General features: G+C 56.3%; 1 protein-coding gene across 1 annotated transcript; it reads right to left on the bottom strand.

Annotated features, from left to right (window-relative positions):
* Positions 1 to 1,114: 1,114 nt before the first annotated feature.
* Positions 1,115 to 18,397, bottom strand: PYGM (glycogen phosphorylase, muscle associated). Its single transcript, XM_043972540.1, has 20 exons — positions 18,010 to 18,397; positions 17,019 to 17,120; positions 16,716 to 16,794; positions 16,482 to 16,585; positions 16,143 to 16,274; positions 11,303 to 11,414; positions 10,708 to 10,790; positions 10,283 to 10,426; positions 9,910 to 10,002; positions 9,528 to 9,674; positions 9,256 to 9,419; positions 8,907 to 9,021; positions 8,434 to 8,535; positions 7,941 to 8,088; positions 5,707 to 5,765; positions 5,339 to 5,480; positions 3,314 to 3,521; positions 2,150 to 2,284; positions 1,746 to 1,812; positions 1,115 to 1,549 (listed from the first exon to the last, which is right to left on the bottom strand). Exons 1-20 carry the CDS (start codon positions 18,250 to 18,252, stop codon positions 1,400 to 1,402), a joined length of 2,529 nt encoding a protein of 842 aa, XP_043828475.1. The 5' UTR covers positions 18,253 to 18,397; the 3' UTR covers positions 1,115 to 1,399.
* Between the last annotated feature and the right edge of the window lie 198 nt (positions 18,398 to 18,595).

Here is an 18,595-nt window from a genome sequence, read left to right as displayed (position 1 = left end):
GTAGGGCACTGGTGGGGGCACTGGGGGCTCCGATCCGAGCCCATCAATGAGAGGAAAGCTTGGAGATGGTGTGGACACTGATGAGAGAATTGGAGACCCAGACTGGCTGACACCCCCGGGGGAGTCATCCATGGGATGGTGATGAGGGAAGACTGGGTCCCCTCTGGGGAAGACCAGCAGTAAGAGGAAGAGGGCATCGATAAGGAAGCCCCGGACGCCTGGGTCCGGGGGAAAGCGGGTGGCCATGGGGGAGGGGGGCGCCTGGAGGAGAAGGGCTGCAGGTTGGGAGGTTGGGAGGTTGGGGGCTGGGGAAACCGTTAAATGGCTTCCGGCCGTTTGGGGTTCCAACGTACTCACAACGAAACCACCTGCCCCAAACCTCCCTTTCCCCACCGCGTCTCCTCCTTCTTCCCCGGCCCCTGAGGGCGCGCCCAGCTCGGCCGCCTGCTCCGGCTGCGGGAGCTCAGAACCGCTCCCGGGGCTCCCCTGGCCCAGGACCCGCCCCTCCCCACGAGTGGGCTAAGGGGGGGCCGGGCTTCCTCCTATTGGCCCTCCAGGAGGCGGCGCCTGGGCTGGACTTGCCCCTCAGCCCCAGCCCCCAGGGTTGCGGAGGTTTGGACTGAGAGACCTAAGGCTGGGCGGGGGGCGATTCCTCACCCCGTCATGACCCCTCCCACCCCAGACCCTGTGCAGCCCCGCCCCAAGCCGAGAGGAAATAGGCCGGGAGGGCGAGCCAGTCCCAGGGGAGGGGGCGGAGGCAAGGCCAGTCCCCCCCCTCCTTCCCCAAGCCCAAGATCCTGGATCAGGACCTAGTATGGGCACAGTGCTGGGACCCAGGCAACTAGAGGCCGAGAGATGGGGAGCAGGGCCGTGAGACTGAAAGCCAGATCGGGGAGGGCGGGCCCTGGGGCCTCCCAACTGAGCTCAACTGGGGAGCACCTGTTAGCTTCGGAGGTGGGGCTAGAGGTGGGGCGCGCCCCTGCAGCTGCTCTCCCCCCACCCAGGAGCTAAAAATACCCCCTCCCCCAGGGCCTGCTTCCCTCCCACCCAGCCCCAGGCCCAGCCCCCACACACGCTCAGACACTGGCGTAGGAACAAAAGGATTCAGGCCAGGTCGCGGTTTGGTGACACTTTTAATGGGTTAAGGTTTTGCCCAAGAAGGTGGGGAAGAGCTGTGGGCCGAGAACCTCCCTAGGGCTGGAGGGCCCAGGCACAGCCCCCCGCCCCCAACACACACACCATAAATAACAGCGGGGAGGGCGCTAGGGAGGAGAACCTTGGGGAGCAATCAAGTGAAGTGGGGACTTGGGGGCCCAGAAAGATGCCACCAGATCAGGGTGCGGAGAGTCGGGAGGCAGAGCCAGGAATCTTGGTGAGCGTGGGTCCCGGGGCCCACTGCTCAGATCACTTCATCGGGGGCAGCCAGGCGCTGACGGGTGGGCTCCACCCCCCAGATTTCCCTGGCGTACTGTGCAATCGTTCGGTCGCTGGAGAACTTCCCCGATGTGGCAATGTTCTTGATCACCATTCGAGTCCATTCCCGAGGGTTCTAGGAAAGACAAAGAGCACAGCTCTGGAACCCCAACATCCAGGCCACTGAAGTGGGGGGGGAGAACCCAGGCATTCCGGCCTCTCAATTCAATTGCAGAACCTCGGGAGCCTGAGGCAGGAGCCTCAGGGGACTCTCCCTCCACACCCACCCCACACTCCTGGCGGGGCACTCAGGAGCCCAGGCCTTGCCTCACCTTGTACAAGTCGCTGACTTTCTCCTGGCACTGGATATAGGCTTCGTAGTCAGCAAAGACCTTAAAACTGGGGAGGGAGAGGAAGCCGGGATTGGGACAGGAAATAGGGTGTTGGGTGAAGGAGAGAAGAAGAGAGAGACAATTTTTCAGATCTGTTTGGAAAAACTGAGGCACTAAGGGGAGCATATCTCCAGTAACAAACAGCAGGTCAATGATTTGTCCGAGACTCAAATCTGGGCCCCACACCACGTACACAAACCCCATCTAGGAGTCTGAAGTCCAACCCCACCTTTTCCCAGCCCCAATTGAGTTCCCAGGTGTAGCCCAGGACCCTGGTGATCTCACCCACACATGCACACTCCCCCCACCCCCCCCATCTATGTCCATGTGCAGGGCCTGCTAACCGGTCATGGTGCATGAGCATGTTGACAATATCCTTGAACAGGTCAGGCTGTTTGGGAGAGAAGAAGCCACCGCTAAGCTGCTCGATGATCTGCCGGAGCTCGGGGATACGGTCATAGTATTCCTGGGCGTTGTACCTATTGGGGAGGGTCCATCTGCTCAGGGGCGACTGGGGCCTCCTTGACTACCCACTCCAGTAACCCAAAGCCTCCCCTCCCCGATCCCCCGGGGCCCTCCAAGTCAGGCCCAAGAGACACTGTCGCCCTTCTTCCAGGAAGCCTGCCCAGCTGACTTCAGTGGCTCTTCCTTTCCTCCTTTTTCTAGTGTGCAGAGTGGGAGCTCTCCGAGGGCAGGACCTGGGTCCTGTATTTCTAGGCATACCAGCAGCAAGTTCAGGGAGACAGTACAGATAGAGGGTTATGAGCCCATTTCATTTCAACAAACATTTTGAACTCAGGTCCTCCTGACTCCAGGGCCGGTGCTCTGACCACTGCGCCCCCTAGCTGCCCCTGAGCCCATTTCATTTCCAAAGCCTGAGTCTCTTCCCGGCTTCTCCACCTCAACTTCCTCCGTTAGTCTGAGTCTCTCCCCCTTCCAACCGGGGCCCCTGTGCCCCTCCCCAGTGGAGCTTCTCTCTCCACACTCTCTTCCTTGGCCAGCCTGTGCCTTCCCAGGCCTGGCACATCTCTCTCCAGAGTTCTAGGGCCATGTCTGCACCTGAGAAGCCTACTGGCCTCTCAAACTTGCATCCCAAGATGGGATTTCCCCTCCCCCTTCCCCCAATCCTGCCCCTCCTCCCAATTTCCTCATTTCTGTCAAGGGCACCAACCTCGTCCCCGGCAAACCTCGGGGTTATCTTTGTTTCTTCCCTCTCCTTCACTCCCCCACCCCCATGTGCAATCAGAGCCAAGTCTGGCCACTTCACTTCCACGTATCCCTCCCTGCCCCTCTGCCAGCCCTGGTCCCCTCTTGTCTGGCCTTCCTGCCTCCCATTCATCCCATACGGAGTGCTGATGGAATCTTGCCGACGCCCAGGCCCCACTCATCCATGTGCTCCAACAATGACTCCCCGACCCTGATTGGAGCCCCAACGCCTAATGCTGCCATCCAAGGCCTGCCAGATCTCTATTTGGTGCCAGATCTCTGGCCCCTCCAGAGGCCCATACCCTCTCTGGTCGAGCCGGTCCACATCCTCAACCCTCATTCCAAAAATGAAGAAGTTCTCCTCGCCGGCCTCCTCAGCCATCTCCACATTAGCTCCATCCATAGTGCCAATGGTCAGTGCCCCATTAAGCATGAACTTCATGTTGCCCGTGCCCGATGCCTCGGTGCCCGCCGTGGAGATCTGCTCAGAAAGGTCTGATGCGGGGATCACTGGGGAAGGGGGAAGGAGGGGGGGACCAGTCACAGGATGTCAGCTCCTGCCCAGGGTCTGCCCTCAGACCTGCAGCTCTGCAGAAGAGCTGATGACCTGCACTGCTAGGGAGATTTTCCTCATGTGGCCTATCAGTGACTTGAGTGACCAATGACACAAAGCTGGGAAGGGTCGCTAACTCACTGGGTGATAGTCTGTGACCTTGGCCAAGTCATGGGAAGTCTCTGGGCTTCATTTCCTCATCTGTGAAATGAGGGGATTGGACCCAATGATCTCTCAGGTCCCTTCCGGCTTTAAGACCCTCTAAGGTCTGCCAGCGAGGGCTGGACCTCTGTGTGTGTGTGTGTGTGTGTGTGTGTGTGTGTGTCTGTCTGTCTGTCTGTCTGTCTTTGTCTTTCTGTCTGTCTGTGTGTCTATGTCTGTCCTTGTCTGTGTATTGGTGTCTCTGTGTATGTCTGTGTGTCAGTGACTGCATGTGTTTGTGTCTATGTTTCTGTCTATGTGTGTGTCTGTGTCTATGTGTGTTTGTGTGTATCTGTAGTGTTTTTGTGTGTGTCTGTATGTATGTGTCTGTGTGTCTATGTCTGTCCTTGTCTGTGTGTGTGTCTGTGACTGCATGTGTTTGTGTCTGTATGTCTGTGTCTATGTGTGTTTGTCTGTGACTGTGTATGTTTGTGTCTATGTATGTGTCTGTGTCTATGTGTGTTTGTGTGTGTCTGTAGTGTTTTTGTGTGTGTCTGTGTGTCTGTCTGTCCTTGTCTGTGTGTGTGTCTGTGACTGCATGTGTTTGTGTCTGTATGCCTGTGTCTATGTGTGTGTCGGTGTCTATCTGTGTTTGTGTATGTGTCTTTAGTGTTTTTGTGTGTCTGTGTTTGTCTGTCTCTGTCTCCGTGTCTGTCTGTCTGTGTCTGTGTGTGGCTGTGCTAAGTGCTAAGGAGACAAAGAAAAGCAAAAACCAGTCGATGCCCTCAAGAAGCTCCCAGTCTAATGGGGCCAAGCATATGCGAATATTTGCACGTACACACATGTGCACACATGTACGCACACATCCAGGCTGTGTCCGGGGCAGATGGAAGGCAGATCTGAGGAGGGCATAGGCTTGAGGGAGGCTGGAGAAAGGCCTCTCAGAAAAGATGGGCTCAGAGCTAAGCCCTGAGCACCCCTGGCCTGGGGAGTTCACACAGCCAGTGAAGCTGGACTGGAGAGCATAATGGTGGGGGGAGGGGGCAAGAGTATAATGTGTGAGAGGGAGGGAGGGAGGGAGCCAGGCTGTGAAGGACTTTAAAAGCCAGAGGAGTTTGAATTTGATCCTGGGGGTAGTGGGGAGCCACTGGAGTTTAAGGAGTGAGAGGGTGACATGGTCATACCCTCCCTTTAAGTAAGTCACTTTGGTGGAGGATGGGCTAGTGGGGGGTGGGGAAGGGGGGAGACTAGAGGCAGCAAGACCCACCAGCAGCTTATTGTAGAAATACAGGCAAGAGGGGGCGGGACCTGCACCAGGGTGGGGGCTGTGTGTGTAGGGAAGGGTACATTTACAGACAAAAGTTGCTTTGAAAGTAGAAACGAAAAAAATTTTTAAATTTTTTAAAAGAAAGTAGAAACGACAAGGGGTGAGATCTATGGGGTGAGGGAGACCCAGGAGGTGAGGTGGGCACCAAGTTTGCCAGCCTGGGCGATGGGGAGCATGGTGCTGATTCATTCTAAATCTTGGGCGATGTCGGTGCCCTGTGCCAGGTGTCTGAGGCGGGCCTCCTGAGCTCTCTCCCCATCTAGACCCGGATGGAAAGCACCCCCTCGCCCCTTCCCTGGCACAGACCTTTCTCAGCCAAGGAAACCCGGTAATTCTCCAGGAAGATGACTTTGAGGCGGTCCCCAACCACGGGGTCATTGTTGACCACATCACCAATGGACGTGATGAGTTTAATGATCATTTTAGCCATGTGATAGCCAGGGGCTGCCTGTGGGTGGGGAGACCTTGGCGTCAGAGTCTCTTGTGTCCTGCCCCCTCTTTACCCCCTTCCCAGCCCCCAGAACAGCATTCCCAGAGGCTCCTGTCAGCTTTTCTCACCCCCTTCCAAGGCCCCAGCCCCCCATGGGCTCCAAAGTTGTCCTACATGGCAGGCTCAAAGGAACTGCACCCCCCACTTTCAGAGCCGCTCCTTCCCTCCAGAGTGAGGGGCTCACCTTCCCCCCAATCATCACTGTCCGGGGGACGAAGTATTTGTTGGGCTCCTTCTTAATACCTAGGGAGAAAGAACAGGAGACAGCCAGGGATCAGATTCTCCCAGCCGGCCCTTACTTCAGGTCCTGAACAGCCCCAAGCGAGGAAGGGGGTCACCCCCTGAAGCTCACCCCTCCTCTAGTCAGGCCTATCAAAGGGCTCAGAGACACAGTGGAAAGACACCAAGTCTTAGAGTCAAAAATGTCCATCAGAACTGATTCTGCTGCCTAGTGTGGGCACCATGCAGTGCCTCGGTTTCCCTATTTGTCATAAGGTCCGAGGAGAGGACCCTTAATGACAATTACCCAGTGACAGCTCAGGCTCTGTTGGTTTCCCAGCCCTGAGGCTGAAGGGGAGATGGAGTCGTCTGCTCCAATAGGTGCAGCCTGGGTCCCTCCCTTCACCTCTGTTCTTCTGCCCAGGACCACTCACAATATCTGCCTTCTGGCCTTCTTGGCCTCCCTCTCTCCGGGGACCCTCCCAGGAGATGCGGGTAGAGCACGTCCCTGGAGAGTCATGGCTAGAGGGAGTCCCTGGGACTTGCCCCCAGTGGATCATGAGTCATCTCCCCACTAATGATGCTGCCCACAGTGGGAGCTCTAGGTGTCTGCCTGCCCCTGCTGCGCCCTCCCTTCTGTGGCTCCCACGGCTTCTGAGGCCCAGCTAGAGGCCAGTGAAGCCCTCAGGAGGCTGCCCACCCTTTCCTTCCCAATGGCCCAAGGCCCTGCTGCTGGGGGCTGTGTGTCCCCAGCTCCGGCCCCACCCACACTCTGCCTCATCCAGCCTTTCCCCACCGAGCCCCAGCTCAACAACACTTCAGTGAGGTTGGCCATGCCAAGGCCACCCCATACCCATTTTATAGAAGATAAACTGGGGCTCAGAGAAACATCAGCAGCCCTCGAACCCAGGGCTTCAGACTCCAAGTACCATTGTCTTCTCCCGACCCAAGCTCTCTCTTCAGGCCCCAGACTCAGTGCAAATGGGGCCATACAGCCATGCCTGGCTAGTCCCAATTCCACCCCCGACCCGTGTCATCCCCAAGGAGAACTTCATCCCTATCCTTATCAATGACCAGTAATGCCAGCCAGCTCTTTCTAGATCCATCAGGGATTTTTCACACCAGCCCTGAGAGGGAGTCTGGATACCGGGATTGTTAGCCTCATTTTTTCCAGAGAAGGAAACTGAGTCTTGAAGAAGTAAAAATCTCCTGCTTATATCACAGTTAGCAAATGGGGGGGGGGGCGTGGCTGGGTGGTGCAGTGGATAAAGCACCAGCCCTGAATTCAGGAGTTCCTGAGTTCAAATCCGGCCTCAGACACTTGACACTTACTAGCTGTGTGACCCTGGGCAAGTCACTTAACCCCATTGCCCCGTAAAATAAATAAATAAACAAACAAATGAATGAATGAATAAATAAATAAATAAAATCTAAGCAAATGGGTCAGAGGTAGGATTGGAACTTACTCTTCCTTACTCCAAAAAGGCCAGCACTTGAAACTATGTAAATGTCAGCCATTATTACCATTTGCGAAGGTTTTATGGTCTAGCGGAGGGAGGGTTGAATGGGGAGTCAGAAGGAGGATGGGACCTGAGGCCTGCCCCTTGACACTCAATCGCCGTGTGATCATGGACTTCTCTGAAACCTCAGTTTCCTCCTCTGTAAAATGGGGTAATAGTGGCTCTCATACAAAACACTCCAGTTTAAAAATCCTTCACAGTCTGGTTCCAATCTATCTTTCCTGATTTTATGCTATATCTTTTTGGGGGGGGCGGGGCAGGGCAATGAGGGTTAAGTGACTTGCCCAGAGTCACAGCTAATAAGTGTCAAGTGTCTGAGGCTGGATTTGAATTCAGGTCCTCCTGAATCCAGGGCTGGTGCTCTATCCACTGCACCACCTAGCTGCCCTTACCTCATCCTCTTCCCACCCCCAGCTCCTCATGTCTCCCCTCAAAAATGTCTTCATATGTAGTTTTTTAGATAGCAGCGTCCCTATATATTGCCTCCTGTCTGAGGGCAGTAGGCACTCATTTCTACTTTGGCATCTCTGGCTGGCACCTAGCTCAGATGCTTGTTGAATGACTAATTGACCCATAGCACCTCCCTCCTCCCAGAGCCAGGGAAGGCTGGGGTGGAGAGGAGGCAGGAAGGAGGGGGAGGGAGGGCAGCCCTGGGGGGGGGGAGAGGGGGGGCGCTCACGGTTGTACAGGGTGATGATGTGAAGACAGTTGAGAAGCTGCCGCTTGTATTCGTGGATCCGTTTCACCTGGACGTCAAACAGCGAGTTGGGGTTGATGTGTACACGGTACTCTCGCTCCAGATAGGCAGCAAACTTCAGCTTGTTCTCCTGTCCGGAAGATCAGAGGGCTCAGGCGCTCAGCTCAGGCCCCTTGGCCTGCCATACTCGCCAGGAGAGAGCCCCCTCCCCAGGGAAGTCTTCCAGGGTTTTCTCTTCCTCATCTGGCCCTGCACCCCCATGGGATGGGGATCCCTCCTGTGGCCCATCAGCTTCTGCTTTGGACGACACTCGATTAGAATGTAAGCTCTTGAGGGCAGGGCCTCTGCTGTTGGCCATTTGGACATCAGGGCCTTAGAAAAGGAACTGGAAAGTCCCCTTCTTTCCTACCCCACCCCTGCCCAGGTCCACGGGCCCCAGGAGGCCCCTCCTCCTAGTGTCCCTCGACCAGCTCACCTGCTTGACCTTGGCCACGTCTCGGATGAAGGCCTCGTCGTCCACAAAGGACAGCAGCTTTCGGAGCTGGTCCAGGTCGGAGATGTAGTCCTCCCCAATCCTCTGTGTGGGAGCAGAGGAGGAAAGTGCACCCCATTGTCAATCAACAAACTATTAGGAAGCACCTACTGTGTGCTGGGAACTGGGCTGGGCATGAGGATGCAAAGACAAAGACAGAAGCAGCATCTGCCCTCAAAGAGCTTCCCATTTATCTAAGCCCCACCCGCCCAGCCCTGACATCCCCTGTTCTAAGGCCCCCCCCAGCCCTAACATCCCCTATTCTAAGGGGCCCCCCCGCTCTGCCTGGCCTGTGGCTGTGGGTGACTGTGTCCCCTGCCAGCTACCTGTTCCCTTGGGTCAGGAAGCCCTGCTCTGTGCACAGGCCTGGCTCCCCAGCTCCTCCACACCACCACCCTGCTGGTTGCCCCCCTCACCTCTGCAATGACCTCCGCCAGGCCTGGGTTACAAAGCACCAGCCAACGCCTCGGTGTGATCCCATTGGTTTTGTTCTGGAACTTGTGGGGTTCCAATTCATAGAAATCCTTAAAGCTGCAGAGACCAGGAAGGAAAGAAAGAAGAGGATGGGCTGGGCCCAGAAGAAAGGGCTCCTCAGAGATCATGGGGCTGGAAGCTGCCTGCCAGGCCCGGGCACCCGCCCAGAGGCCCTGCTAGGCGTGCCCTGGAAGATGGGGTGGCCCAGTGGTCAGAGCCTGGCCCGCCCCATCACCAGTCAGGGTCCAGGCCCCTGGGGGGTTGGGAGCTGGGGGGAAGGGGGGGGCTTACATGGTTTTCTTGAGGATCTCGGAGTGGATCCGGGCTACCCCGTTGACAGCGTGGGAGCCGGCAATGCACAGATGGGCCATGTTGATCCTCTTTACACCACCCTCCTCCACAAGTGACATGCGCCTCAGTCTGTCCATGTCCCCCGGATATGCTGCTGCCACCCGCTGCCAAGGGACACAGGGACTCAGCCATGAGACCCCCAGCCTAGACCCCCCCTGGCCTGGCCCCCCAGCCGAGGCCCCCCCCCCCAGCTCCCCAGCTGTGGCCCTCACATTGAGAAACCTCTGGTTGATCTCATAGATGATCTGCAGGTGCCGGGGCAGCAGGGTCTCCATGAGGTGGACGGGCCAGCGCTCCAGGGCCTCGGGCAGCACAGTGTGGTTGGTATAGGCGCAGGTCCTCACGGTCACATCCCAGGCCTGGGGCAAAGCCGGAGAGAGCGTCACCCCCTGCGCCACACCCCTCAGGTGCAGGGTGGGATCCAGAGGGAAGGGGATAGCGGGGACCCCTGTGTGACGCCCTCACTTGGCTGCAGGGCTCCATGACATTGGAGTCCTCCCACTAAAAATGGAGCGTGCCCATGACCCTGAGTGCGCCCACCCCTGGGGAAACAGGCAAAAGGCAATGGGAAAAGGGGCAGGGCACCAACGTTACCTTGTCCCAGTCCAGTTTCTCCAGGTCGACCAGAATACGCATCAGCTCAGGGATGGCCAAGGACGGGTGGGTGTCATTGAGCTGGATGGCCACCTGGAGCAAATGCCAAGGAGCAGGCAGTCAGTCCGGAGCTCCCTCTACACCCACTTAGCCCGTGCACGTGCTGAGCTGGTACAGAAATTAAGCGATCCCTGTGCTCAGGGAGATTCCCTTCTACTAGGCAGGGGTGTAGCAGGCACACAAGTGTGTGCGTGCCCGTGAGGGGGGTCAGAAGAGCCCCCATGTAGGAGGCTGAGTGTGCCCTGAAGGAGACTGGGGACCTGGAGGATCACAGAGTTGGGAGAAGGGGTGCAGCTGGAGCGGGGGGCTCTACCTTGTCTGGGAACGCGTCAAAGCTGGTGCGCACGGGGTCCCGGGAGCCAAACTTGGAGGATTTGAAGCGGCGGATGATGTCCTGAAGCGTGGCCGCCACCACAAAGTATTCCTGCTTTAGCCGCAGCTCCTTGCCTTCGAAGAACTAGGAGAGGAGTCAGTGGAGTCCGGACGGAGCCAGGGGTGGGGCCGGCGCAGGCACCCGGAGCACACCCCACACAGGCTGGGGCCACTCTCACCTTCTCAAGCTAAGCCTTTCTCAGTCCTCCCTTCCCTCAGTGACCCAGGGTCCCAGTGCCCACTCCCTGCTTAGCCCCCAGAGCCTCAGGCCCTTGGTCCTCCTCCTCTTTTCTTTCTACCTACTGCCCATCACCACCATCTCCCTCTACGGAACAAGCTGTTGGCCATGGTGGTACCAGTACTCACGTTGTCATTGGGGTACAGGACCCGGGAGATGTTCTCTGCCAGATTCCTGTCCAACACAGCCTGGATGTACCCCCCAACATTGACTACAGGAAGCATGAGAGAATAGAGATGTCCTGCTGAAGACAGCACCCCCCACACACACACCAACCGCACCCTCCCCAACTTCCTGCAGCTGCTTTTATGCTTTTGCAACTGGCTTGTTAGTGTACATATCAGAAAGGCAGGAAATGGGGGCAGCTAGGTGGCGCAGTGGATAGAACACCAGCCCTGGATTCAGGAGTACCTGAGTTCAAATCTGGCCTCAGACACTTGACACTTACTAGCTGTGTGACCCTGGGCAAGTCACTTAACCCCAACTGCCTCACCAAAAAACAAAAAAACAGAAAGGCGGGAGACAGGCCAAACAACAGCCGGTAGAGAGGGCTAATTCCTCTCTCCCGTGCCCAGGTCTCCAGCTCTGTGGGGCACCACTAGGAAACAGGGTGGGTGGGGACCAGCAAAGGAGGGCATTGGGTGGGGCTGCCCAGCTTCCTCCCAGGAGGACCTAGACTCCAGAGGAAGAGGACAGGGAGAAGGGGGACCTCGGGGAACTCACAGTCTTTGAGGTTGAAGTCGTTAGGGGCTTTGGCAGACCACAAGCGCATGGTGTTCACAGTGTTGTTGCGATAGCCAGGCACGGGGGTGTCATAGGGCATGGCCAGCACCACCTGGAGGCGGGAGAGCATGTCAGGGGCCTAGCAAGGACTAAGGGAGCCCCTGGGAGCACAGAGTGCCCAGGGCCCCGAGCAAAACTCCACCCAGACATGGAAGAGACTCATGAGTCCTGGCCTGACTCTGCCACTATCTCACTGTGCATAAGATAGAACACATCTCCTACTACTGGGCCTCATTCTCTTCACTCAAAAAATGAAGGTATTACTTTAAACAATCTTGAAGGTCCTTCCTTCCCCCGACATTCCATGTTCCACATTTCATGTTCTTAGGCCCCTTCTAGCTCTGACATCCAATGTTCTAATGTTCTGAGGTCCCTCCCACCTCTGGCATTCCATGTTCTATGTTCTTCAGTCCCTCCCACCCCTGACATTTCATGTTCTAGCCTCTAAGCCTCCTCCCAACTTGTACTTCCTATGTTCTAAGTTCTAAGACCCCCCTGCCCCAGCTTTGACATTCTAGGTTCTGAGTCACTTCCCATCTCAGGGCCTCAGCTGGCCCACCTATAAAATACTGATAAGGATGCCTGGTGCTTTAAGTGCCTCCCTCACTGGAGGACTTCTGGTAAACTGGGTTAGAGACCCCAGGCTCCGCAGCTCACTCCCCCACAAAGCACCTTGAACACACTGAGATCAGAGGCTGTGATTTTGCTCAGTCAGTAATCCAAAGCAGGTAGCTGGCCTTAGATCCAGGAGGAGCTGGGTTCTAATCCCCCCTGACTAGGTACCCTGGACAGGTCACTGAACCTCTGCTGAGAGCCCCAGCCAACTCACAAAGCCTGTACATTGGTAGAGGGTGTGAGGATACAGACCTGAATCGGTGGAGAGAGTTTCCTTGCCCGGGAGTTCCCTAGACTAAGAAGTCACAGGTTCAGAACCTCTCTCTCCTAACACAGAAGCCATTAACAATCCATTCCCACTTGTGGGCAATCAATAGCCAATTATGCTGGTCGGTCGTGAGCAGCTCTGGAGGCTGAGAGAGGCTGTGAACTGAGCTTCAGTGTGGGCTGCTAATTAGTCTATCATAGATCCTGGAAGCACATGAAGATGGCCCCTCAACAGCCAGGTGCAGGCGTGCCCTCCCAGAATGCCCCAGGGCTGAAGGCTGAGACAGCTGCTCTGGGGCCGGGAGAGTGCTCACTCCCTGGTCCATGTGAGGTGACCACAGGACACAGTCACATCAAGGAAAGGAGGCATCCAGCAGGTGTGAAATAAATACCTGCTGAATAGGACACCTGGGTTCTCGGGCTGAGCAGCCTAGCCCAGCCCCATCTCCACATCCTGGGAGCATCCAAGGAAGCCGAGGCCCCCCTTGGGGGAGTAACTGGTCCAGGGTCCCACAGGTAGAAGGTAGGCCCCTAACTCCAAAGCCAAGGCTCTTTCTCCCTAGACAGGCAGAGTGGCTACAAAGGGACCCGAGAGCCAGCAAGTTCTAGGTTTGAGTCTCACTCCTACCCATCCTAAGTGATCATGGGCCAGTCACTTAACCTTTCAGGGCCCCCCAGTGAGTTTCTAAGTCTATCAGTCTCTAAGAGCAGGGGCTGACCTCACTCATAGTGACTTCTTCAGCAACAGAATCATGGGTCAAGCTTAAAAAAAAAATAAAATCTCTGAGACTGTTTTCCCCTCTGTACAATGGGGACAGTTAGATCATCTGCAGCCCTTCCCAGCTCTGACATTCCATGACTCTAAGTCATAGCCCCTCCCTGGACTTCTCCGGTTAGAGAGGAGGTGACTAGAGCTCTGGGCTTGGGGTCAGCTGAAGCTGGCCCCCCGATCCTGCTTTATACACTTCTTGGCTAACGCTACCTTGTGCAATCATCCTTTCCCAAGACGCGCCCTCCCCCAAGTGGGCTGCTTCCTTCCCTCTAAGGGCACCTCCCATTTAAATGATGTAGGGGGCATCTCCAAAGTCAGCACATTTTTCACTTTAACAGTGTGGGGGCAGGGGCAGCTAGGTGGCACAGTGGACAGAGTACCGGCCTTGGAGTCAGGAGTACCTGAGTTCAAATCCGGCCTCAGACACTTAACACTTACTAGCTGTGTGACCCTGGGCCAGTCACTTAACCCCAGTCGCCTCACTAAAAAAACAACAACAACAACAAACAGTGTGGGGGCCACCCCATAAAACTCTTATTTGTTGTCATGTTGTCTCCCCAATCAAACTGGGCACTCCTTGAGGACAAGGGCTGTCTTTTGCCTTTCTTGGCCTCCCTGGTGCTTACCTCAGTGCCTGGCACACAGTAGGCAATTAATAAATGCTTGACTGAGTGACCCTGGACAAATCTTTGGACCTCATCTTCAAAAGGGGGGGCAAGAATAACCCCTCCCTCCTAGGATTATCGTGAGGTCTTTCCGCCCTGGAAGTACTGCCAACTAACAAGGGTCTAGCGGGCCCAGAAGCACCCCCATTAATATTCAGACAGGGCAGGGCAAGCTGCCTTGTGGGTGGCCATGTCCAGGGCCCCTGGGGCCAGTGAGGCCGACTGACCCCTTTCCTTGGATTGTTTTAAAAGGCAGAGAACGGGGCAGCTAGGTGGTACAGTGGATAGAGCACTGGCCCTGGATTCAGGAGGACCTGAGTTCAAAATGTGGCCTCAGACACTTAACACTTAGCTGTGTGACCCTGGGCAAATCACTTAACCCTCATTGCCCTGCAAAAAAAAAAAAAAATAGGCAGAGAATAAGATACAGGATTACAAAAGAAATCAATCCTACCCATTGTGCAGGGCTCAAAGTCCCTTTTAGGAAGTTCACAGGGGCAGCTAGGTAATACTTACTAGCTGTGTGACCCTGGGCAAGTCACTTAACCCCAATTGCCTCACAAAAAAAAAAAGAAAAGAAAAGAAAAAAAGAAAAAGAAGTTCATAGACTTCGCAGGTTAAGAACCCCCTGGCAAGACCGCCAGGGTGCCCTCCTACACCAACACCCTCCACATCCTTCAGCTGTGATGGTGACTGTCGGTTTGGGGTTGCCAGATCCGGGACAGAAGTCCTCTCCTCCCTCCTGAGGCCCTGGGCAGGGAAGGGACTGACCCAGGGGACGAGGTTCTCTGACCCCATATCCATGTCCTTTCTCTTGCTCCCAGATGTCTCCCTGCTGGGATTAGCACCCACAGGGGGCTGGTTGAAGCCTTCAGTGACTGACCACAGCTAGTAGTGATCAATTCTCCCAGGCTCGTGATGAATGGGTGGCAGACAGCTGGAGAACGGGAGTTACACCCAGCAGTTAATCAGAAAGGATGGAAGCATCAATACCTAATAGGCAGCCTGTTTAGGGTGCCCAGGCCTCACCGTGGGCCAACAGAGATCCCTAATGATCCATTAATACCTAAAAGACCATGAGCCATTCGCACCAACTGAAAGCCAGGCCTCATCCCTGGCTGCACAACAGCAGCCTTCTCTGAGAAGCAAGTCCGAATGCTCGGGTGTTAAGAGCCGCTGTTTGCCAGCTGGCCAGTGAGGCCAAGCCTTTTCAGAAGGACTGACCAGTCAGTACAAGGAACTCCTCGTTCTCACCACTCCAGGACAGCCGGAGCCTAGTCCTACCCATTGCACGATGAGGGACAATGAAGGCACAGACATGTGGGAGAGGATTTCCATGTGATAGAGGGAAAAACTTATTAGGGGGCAGCTAGATGGCGCAGTGGATAAAACACCAGCCCTGGATTCAGGAGGACCTGAGTTCAAATCCAGCCTCAGACGCTTGACACTTGCTAGCTGTGGGACCCTGGGCAAGTCACTTAGCTCTGTTTGCCTCAGTTTCCTCATCTGTCAAATGAGCTAAAGAAGGGAATGGGGGGCAGTTAGATGGCGCAGTGGTTAAAGCACCGGCCCTGGATTCAGGAGGACCTGAGTTCAAATCCAGCCTCAGAGGCTTGACACTTGCTAGCTGTGGGACCCTGGGCAAGTCACTTAACCCCCTTGCCCCGCCCAAAAAAAAAAGAAGAAGAAGGAAAAACTTATCAAAGCCTCATAGATTTGCAGCTGGAAGGGACCTGAGAGACCAAGTCCAACCCTTTTGTTTTACAGAGGGGGAAACTGAGGCACCAAAAGGGGGAAGTAACTTGTCACATGGCTACATTCAGAGGAGGGATCTGAACTCAGGTCTTCTTGACTCCAAGTCCAGCATAAATTAGACCAATCCCAATTCTCTGGAAGGGAAAGAGCAGAGGGATATTTTGGGAAGTAAAAGGTGACATGAAAACAAAAGACTGTGTTTAAAAAAAAAAAAGAAAAGTTGTGTTGATTATTGTTGTTTCCCCAGGGGGAATGGGTTACCTTGGGAGGTAGTGAGAGCCCTGCCACTAGAGGTCTTCAAGCTGCAGAAGGCCTCCTTGGTCAAACACAGGATAGCTTGAAAGGCTCAAAAACTCAGGTGGACCCAAGGACAAACCCAAGTCCAGAGGAGAAAGCTTGCTATGTTTTGGTGGGGGCCAAAACGAGAATTTGTTTTGCTGGATTAGGCATATTTCTTACTAGGCTTTCCTTTTTCTTTTTTCCAGGTGGTGGAGAGTGGGGGTGGGGAGGGGGAGGAGGAACCTGAAATAGAATTTGGTCAACAGGGAAAAAAATTAAAGTTTAAAAAGTGATTATTAAAATGATGATTATTAGTTCAATCATTTCTCATAAATCGGGTACCTCCTCATTAAAACAAAATGCCCAGGCTGGTGGGTGGGTGGTCTCCATTCTGTTCTCGCCCTGATTTCTATCCCCTGGGCCTTACCTGGGTGTCCACCCACTTGGCCCCCTGGTTGGTGTGCTCCACACGACCATAGAAGTGGACGGGCAGCGTGAACTCGGGCCGGGCTTTCTCCCAAGGGTTGCCGTAACGCAGCCAGTCGTCTGCCTCCTCCATCTGAGCCAGAAATGGGGCAGAGCCCCCAAGGAATGAGGTCAGAGGAGGGGAATGGGATGCTGCCCCCACACACACACCCCCCACACACACACCCAGTGCCAGCCATTCCTGCCAAAGCTAAAGGGCCGGGCAAGCAAGTGTGGGAGGGAGGCTCAGACCGGGTGAGGGGTGCCCAGGCCAAGAGTCCACACAGGGAGGGGCCCTCACCTGCCAGCCCCCACTGATCTTCTGGTTGAAAATTCCAAACTCGTACCGAATGCCATAGCCATAGGCAGCCAGGCCCAGGGTGGCCATGGAGTCTAGGAAGCAAGCTACAAGAGAGCCACGGCCTCGGGGTGAGCCCAGCGGGCTGCTGCCCGGACCACCAGAACCACCCCCACCTCCAACTCCAGGCTCACTCCCCCAACGTGGCCCTCGGGCCCAGCCCCTGTGGCTGCTCACCAGCCAGACGCCCCAGGCCTCCATTCCCCAGGCCTGCATCTTCTTCAATCTCCTCCAGTTCTTCCATGTCCAAGCCCAGCTGGGGGAGACAGAAGTGGGGAATGGAGGTGGAGGAGGAAATTAGGGTGGTGAGGGTCAAAGGTAACCTCCTTAGCCCACCTCGGTCCCCCTGGGCCCTGGGAGCATTCCCTCACCCCGGGGCCGGTCCCCTTGGCGTGCCCCCAGGGCTTCCCTCAGGCCCCCTGAGGTGCCTCCTCAGCTGCCCGCCACCCCTATCCCAGCTTCCCCGTCCTCCCAGGATACCTGGTACGTGGCCTCGTCGCAAGCATTCTCCAGGCCCAGGTTCACCATTGTGTTCTGCAGGGTTCGGCCCATGTAGAACTCCAAGGAGAGATAGTAGATCCGCTGGGGGCAAGGAAGGAAGCTTGGTCTCCCCCAGCCTTTCCCTGCCCCCCAGGTCAGCACGGCCTGGGCCTAACTGTCCCTGCCCACATCTGGCCCAGCTCTTGTTCCTGTGCAGGTGCCCATCCCGTCCTGCCCCTGCCCCTCCCAGGGCCCGCCCAGAGGACGCTCCTCCTCTGACTCCCTCATCCCTCCTCCTCCTGAGGAGGGTTGTGTCTCTGACCTTTGCCAGTGACCCCTGCTACCTGATCCCGGCATCCCCGGGGGTGAAGCAGCTGCTTCCCGAGACAGGGACTCCGCCCATGTGTCCCTTCGGCTCAGGACCAAAGCAGGGGCAGCTGGCCCGGCCTGACGGGAGGCCAGCCTCCCGGGGTCCCTCTCTCTGCAAACTCGTCTGCCACCCCCCCCAGTCTCTGCTGCTTTAGTGCTGTCCCAATGAGAGCCCGGGTCCCTCATGGTCCGAGGCTCCCCGCCTCCTGCCCCAGCTCAGTGCCCTGGGCCACCCATAGCCCCCATAGGCTGAGAGAACTGTGGAATGCTGGAGCTGGAGCGGCCTCAGAGTCCGACCCCCTCATTCCATAGAAGGGAAACTGAGGCTCTTGGAGGGGCTGGTGTGGGTCACAGCTGAGAAAGACCCTGGACACCATCTGGGACAGCTCACTCATTTCCACATAGGAGGAAACTGAGGCTCAGAGAAAAGCCCCCGTTGTGTGAGCTAGGGCAAGTCTCTCTGCTTTCTGCACTTCCACTGGCCCTGAGGCTCCCCAAGACCCCCTTGGAATCTCTCTGACAGGCTAGGGCTCCCCCAAGCCTCTGCTCTCACCCATTTGGGAGCCCAGGGGGCCCCCCATCCCTCCATCCTCCCAGTCTGGCCCCTGGGGTCCCCGGTCACCTTGGGGTCCTTCTCATAGTAATGTTGCTGGGTGCGGATCCAGCGGCCCACCAGGTGGTCCCGCACCGTGTGCGCCAAGGCGAAGTAGTAGTCTCGGGGGGTGGCCACATTGCGGTCCTTGACCAGGGTGAAGTGCAGGTGCCGGTTGAAGTTCTTCTTCAGGTCAGATACGTTCTCCACACCAGCGAGGCCTCTCACGCTGATCTGTTTGCGCTTGTCATGGTCTGACAGGGGCCGAGACATGGTGGACCTTGGTGGGCTTGGCAGAGGCCAAAAAGGGGCCGGGGCAGGCAGAGAGCTGACGCAGCTAGGCTCAGGGGCTGGCAAGCCTTACAGGCAGGAACAGGTGGAATCTGCCTGAGGCCTCCAAGCCAGAGAGTGGACAGTGGCCCCCACCAGGGCCAGGTTTTAAGGCCTGGCCTGATGCATTATGCATAACCGGCTCAGGAAGCTTCCCCACCCCTTATGAATGCATAATGTGTGGGTGTTGGGCCCTCCTCCCAAGTGTTATTTTGGGGATGAGCAAGGATTGCTGGCTGTTGACTCCACCCAAGCAGGGCCTAGCTGTCGGGGCCCAGTACCGTTC

This window comes from Dromiciops gliroides, chromosome 6 (assembly GCF_019393635.1).
Source record: "Dromiciops gliroides isolate mDroGli1 chromosome 6, mDroGli1.pri, whole genome shotgun sequence".
Lineage (NCBI taxonomy): Eukaryota > Metazoa > Chordata > Mammalia > Microbiotheria > Microbiotheriidae > Dromiciops > Dromiciops gliroides.
The sequence above is the reverse complement of the archived record's forward strand: the minus strand, read 5'-3'. Positions and strand labels throughout refer to the sequence as shown.

Excerpts from the sequence above, each read along its gene's own strand:
- PYGM (XM_043972540.1), bottom strand. The coding sequence starts at position 18,252 with ATGTCTCGGCCCCTGTCAGACCATGACAAGCGCAAACAGATCAGCGTG. Across the intron at positions 10,003-10,282 it reads TTGACGCGTTCCCAGACAAG|GTGGCCATCCAGCTCAATGA; the intron begins GTAGAGCCCCCC and ends CATTTGCTCCAG. Across the intron at positions 2,285-3,313 it reads GACCGGCTCGACCAGAGAGG|GTACAACGCCCAGGAATACT; the intron begins GTATGGGCCTCT and ends CCTCCCCAATAG.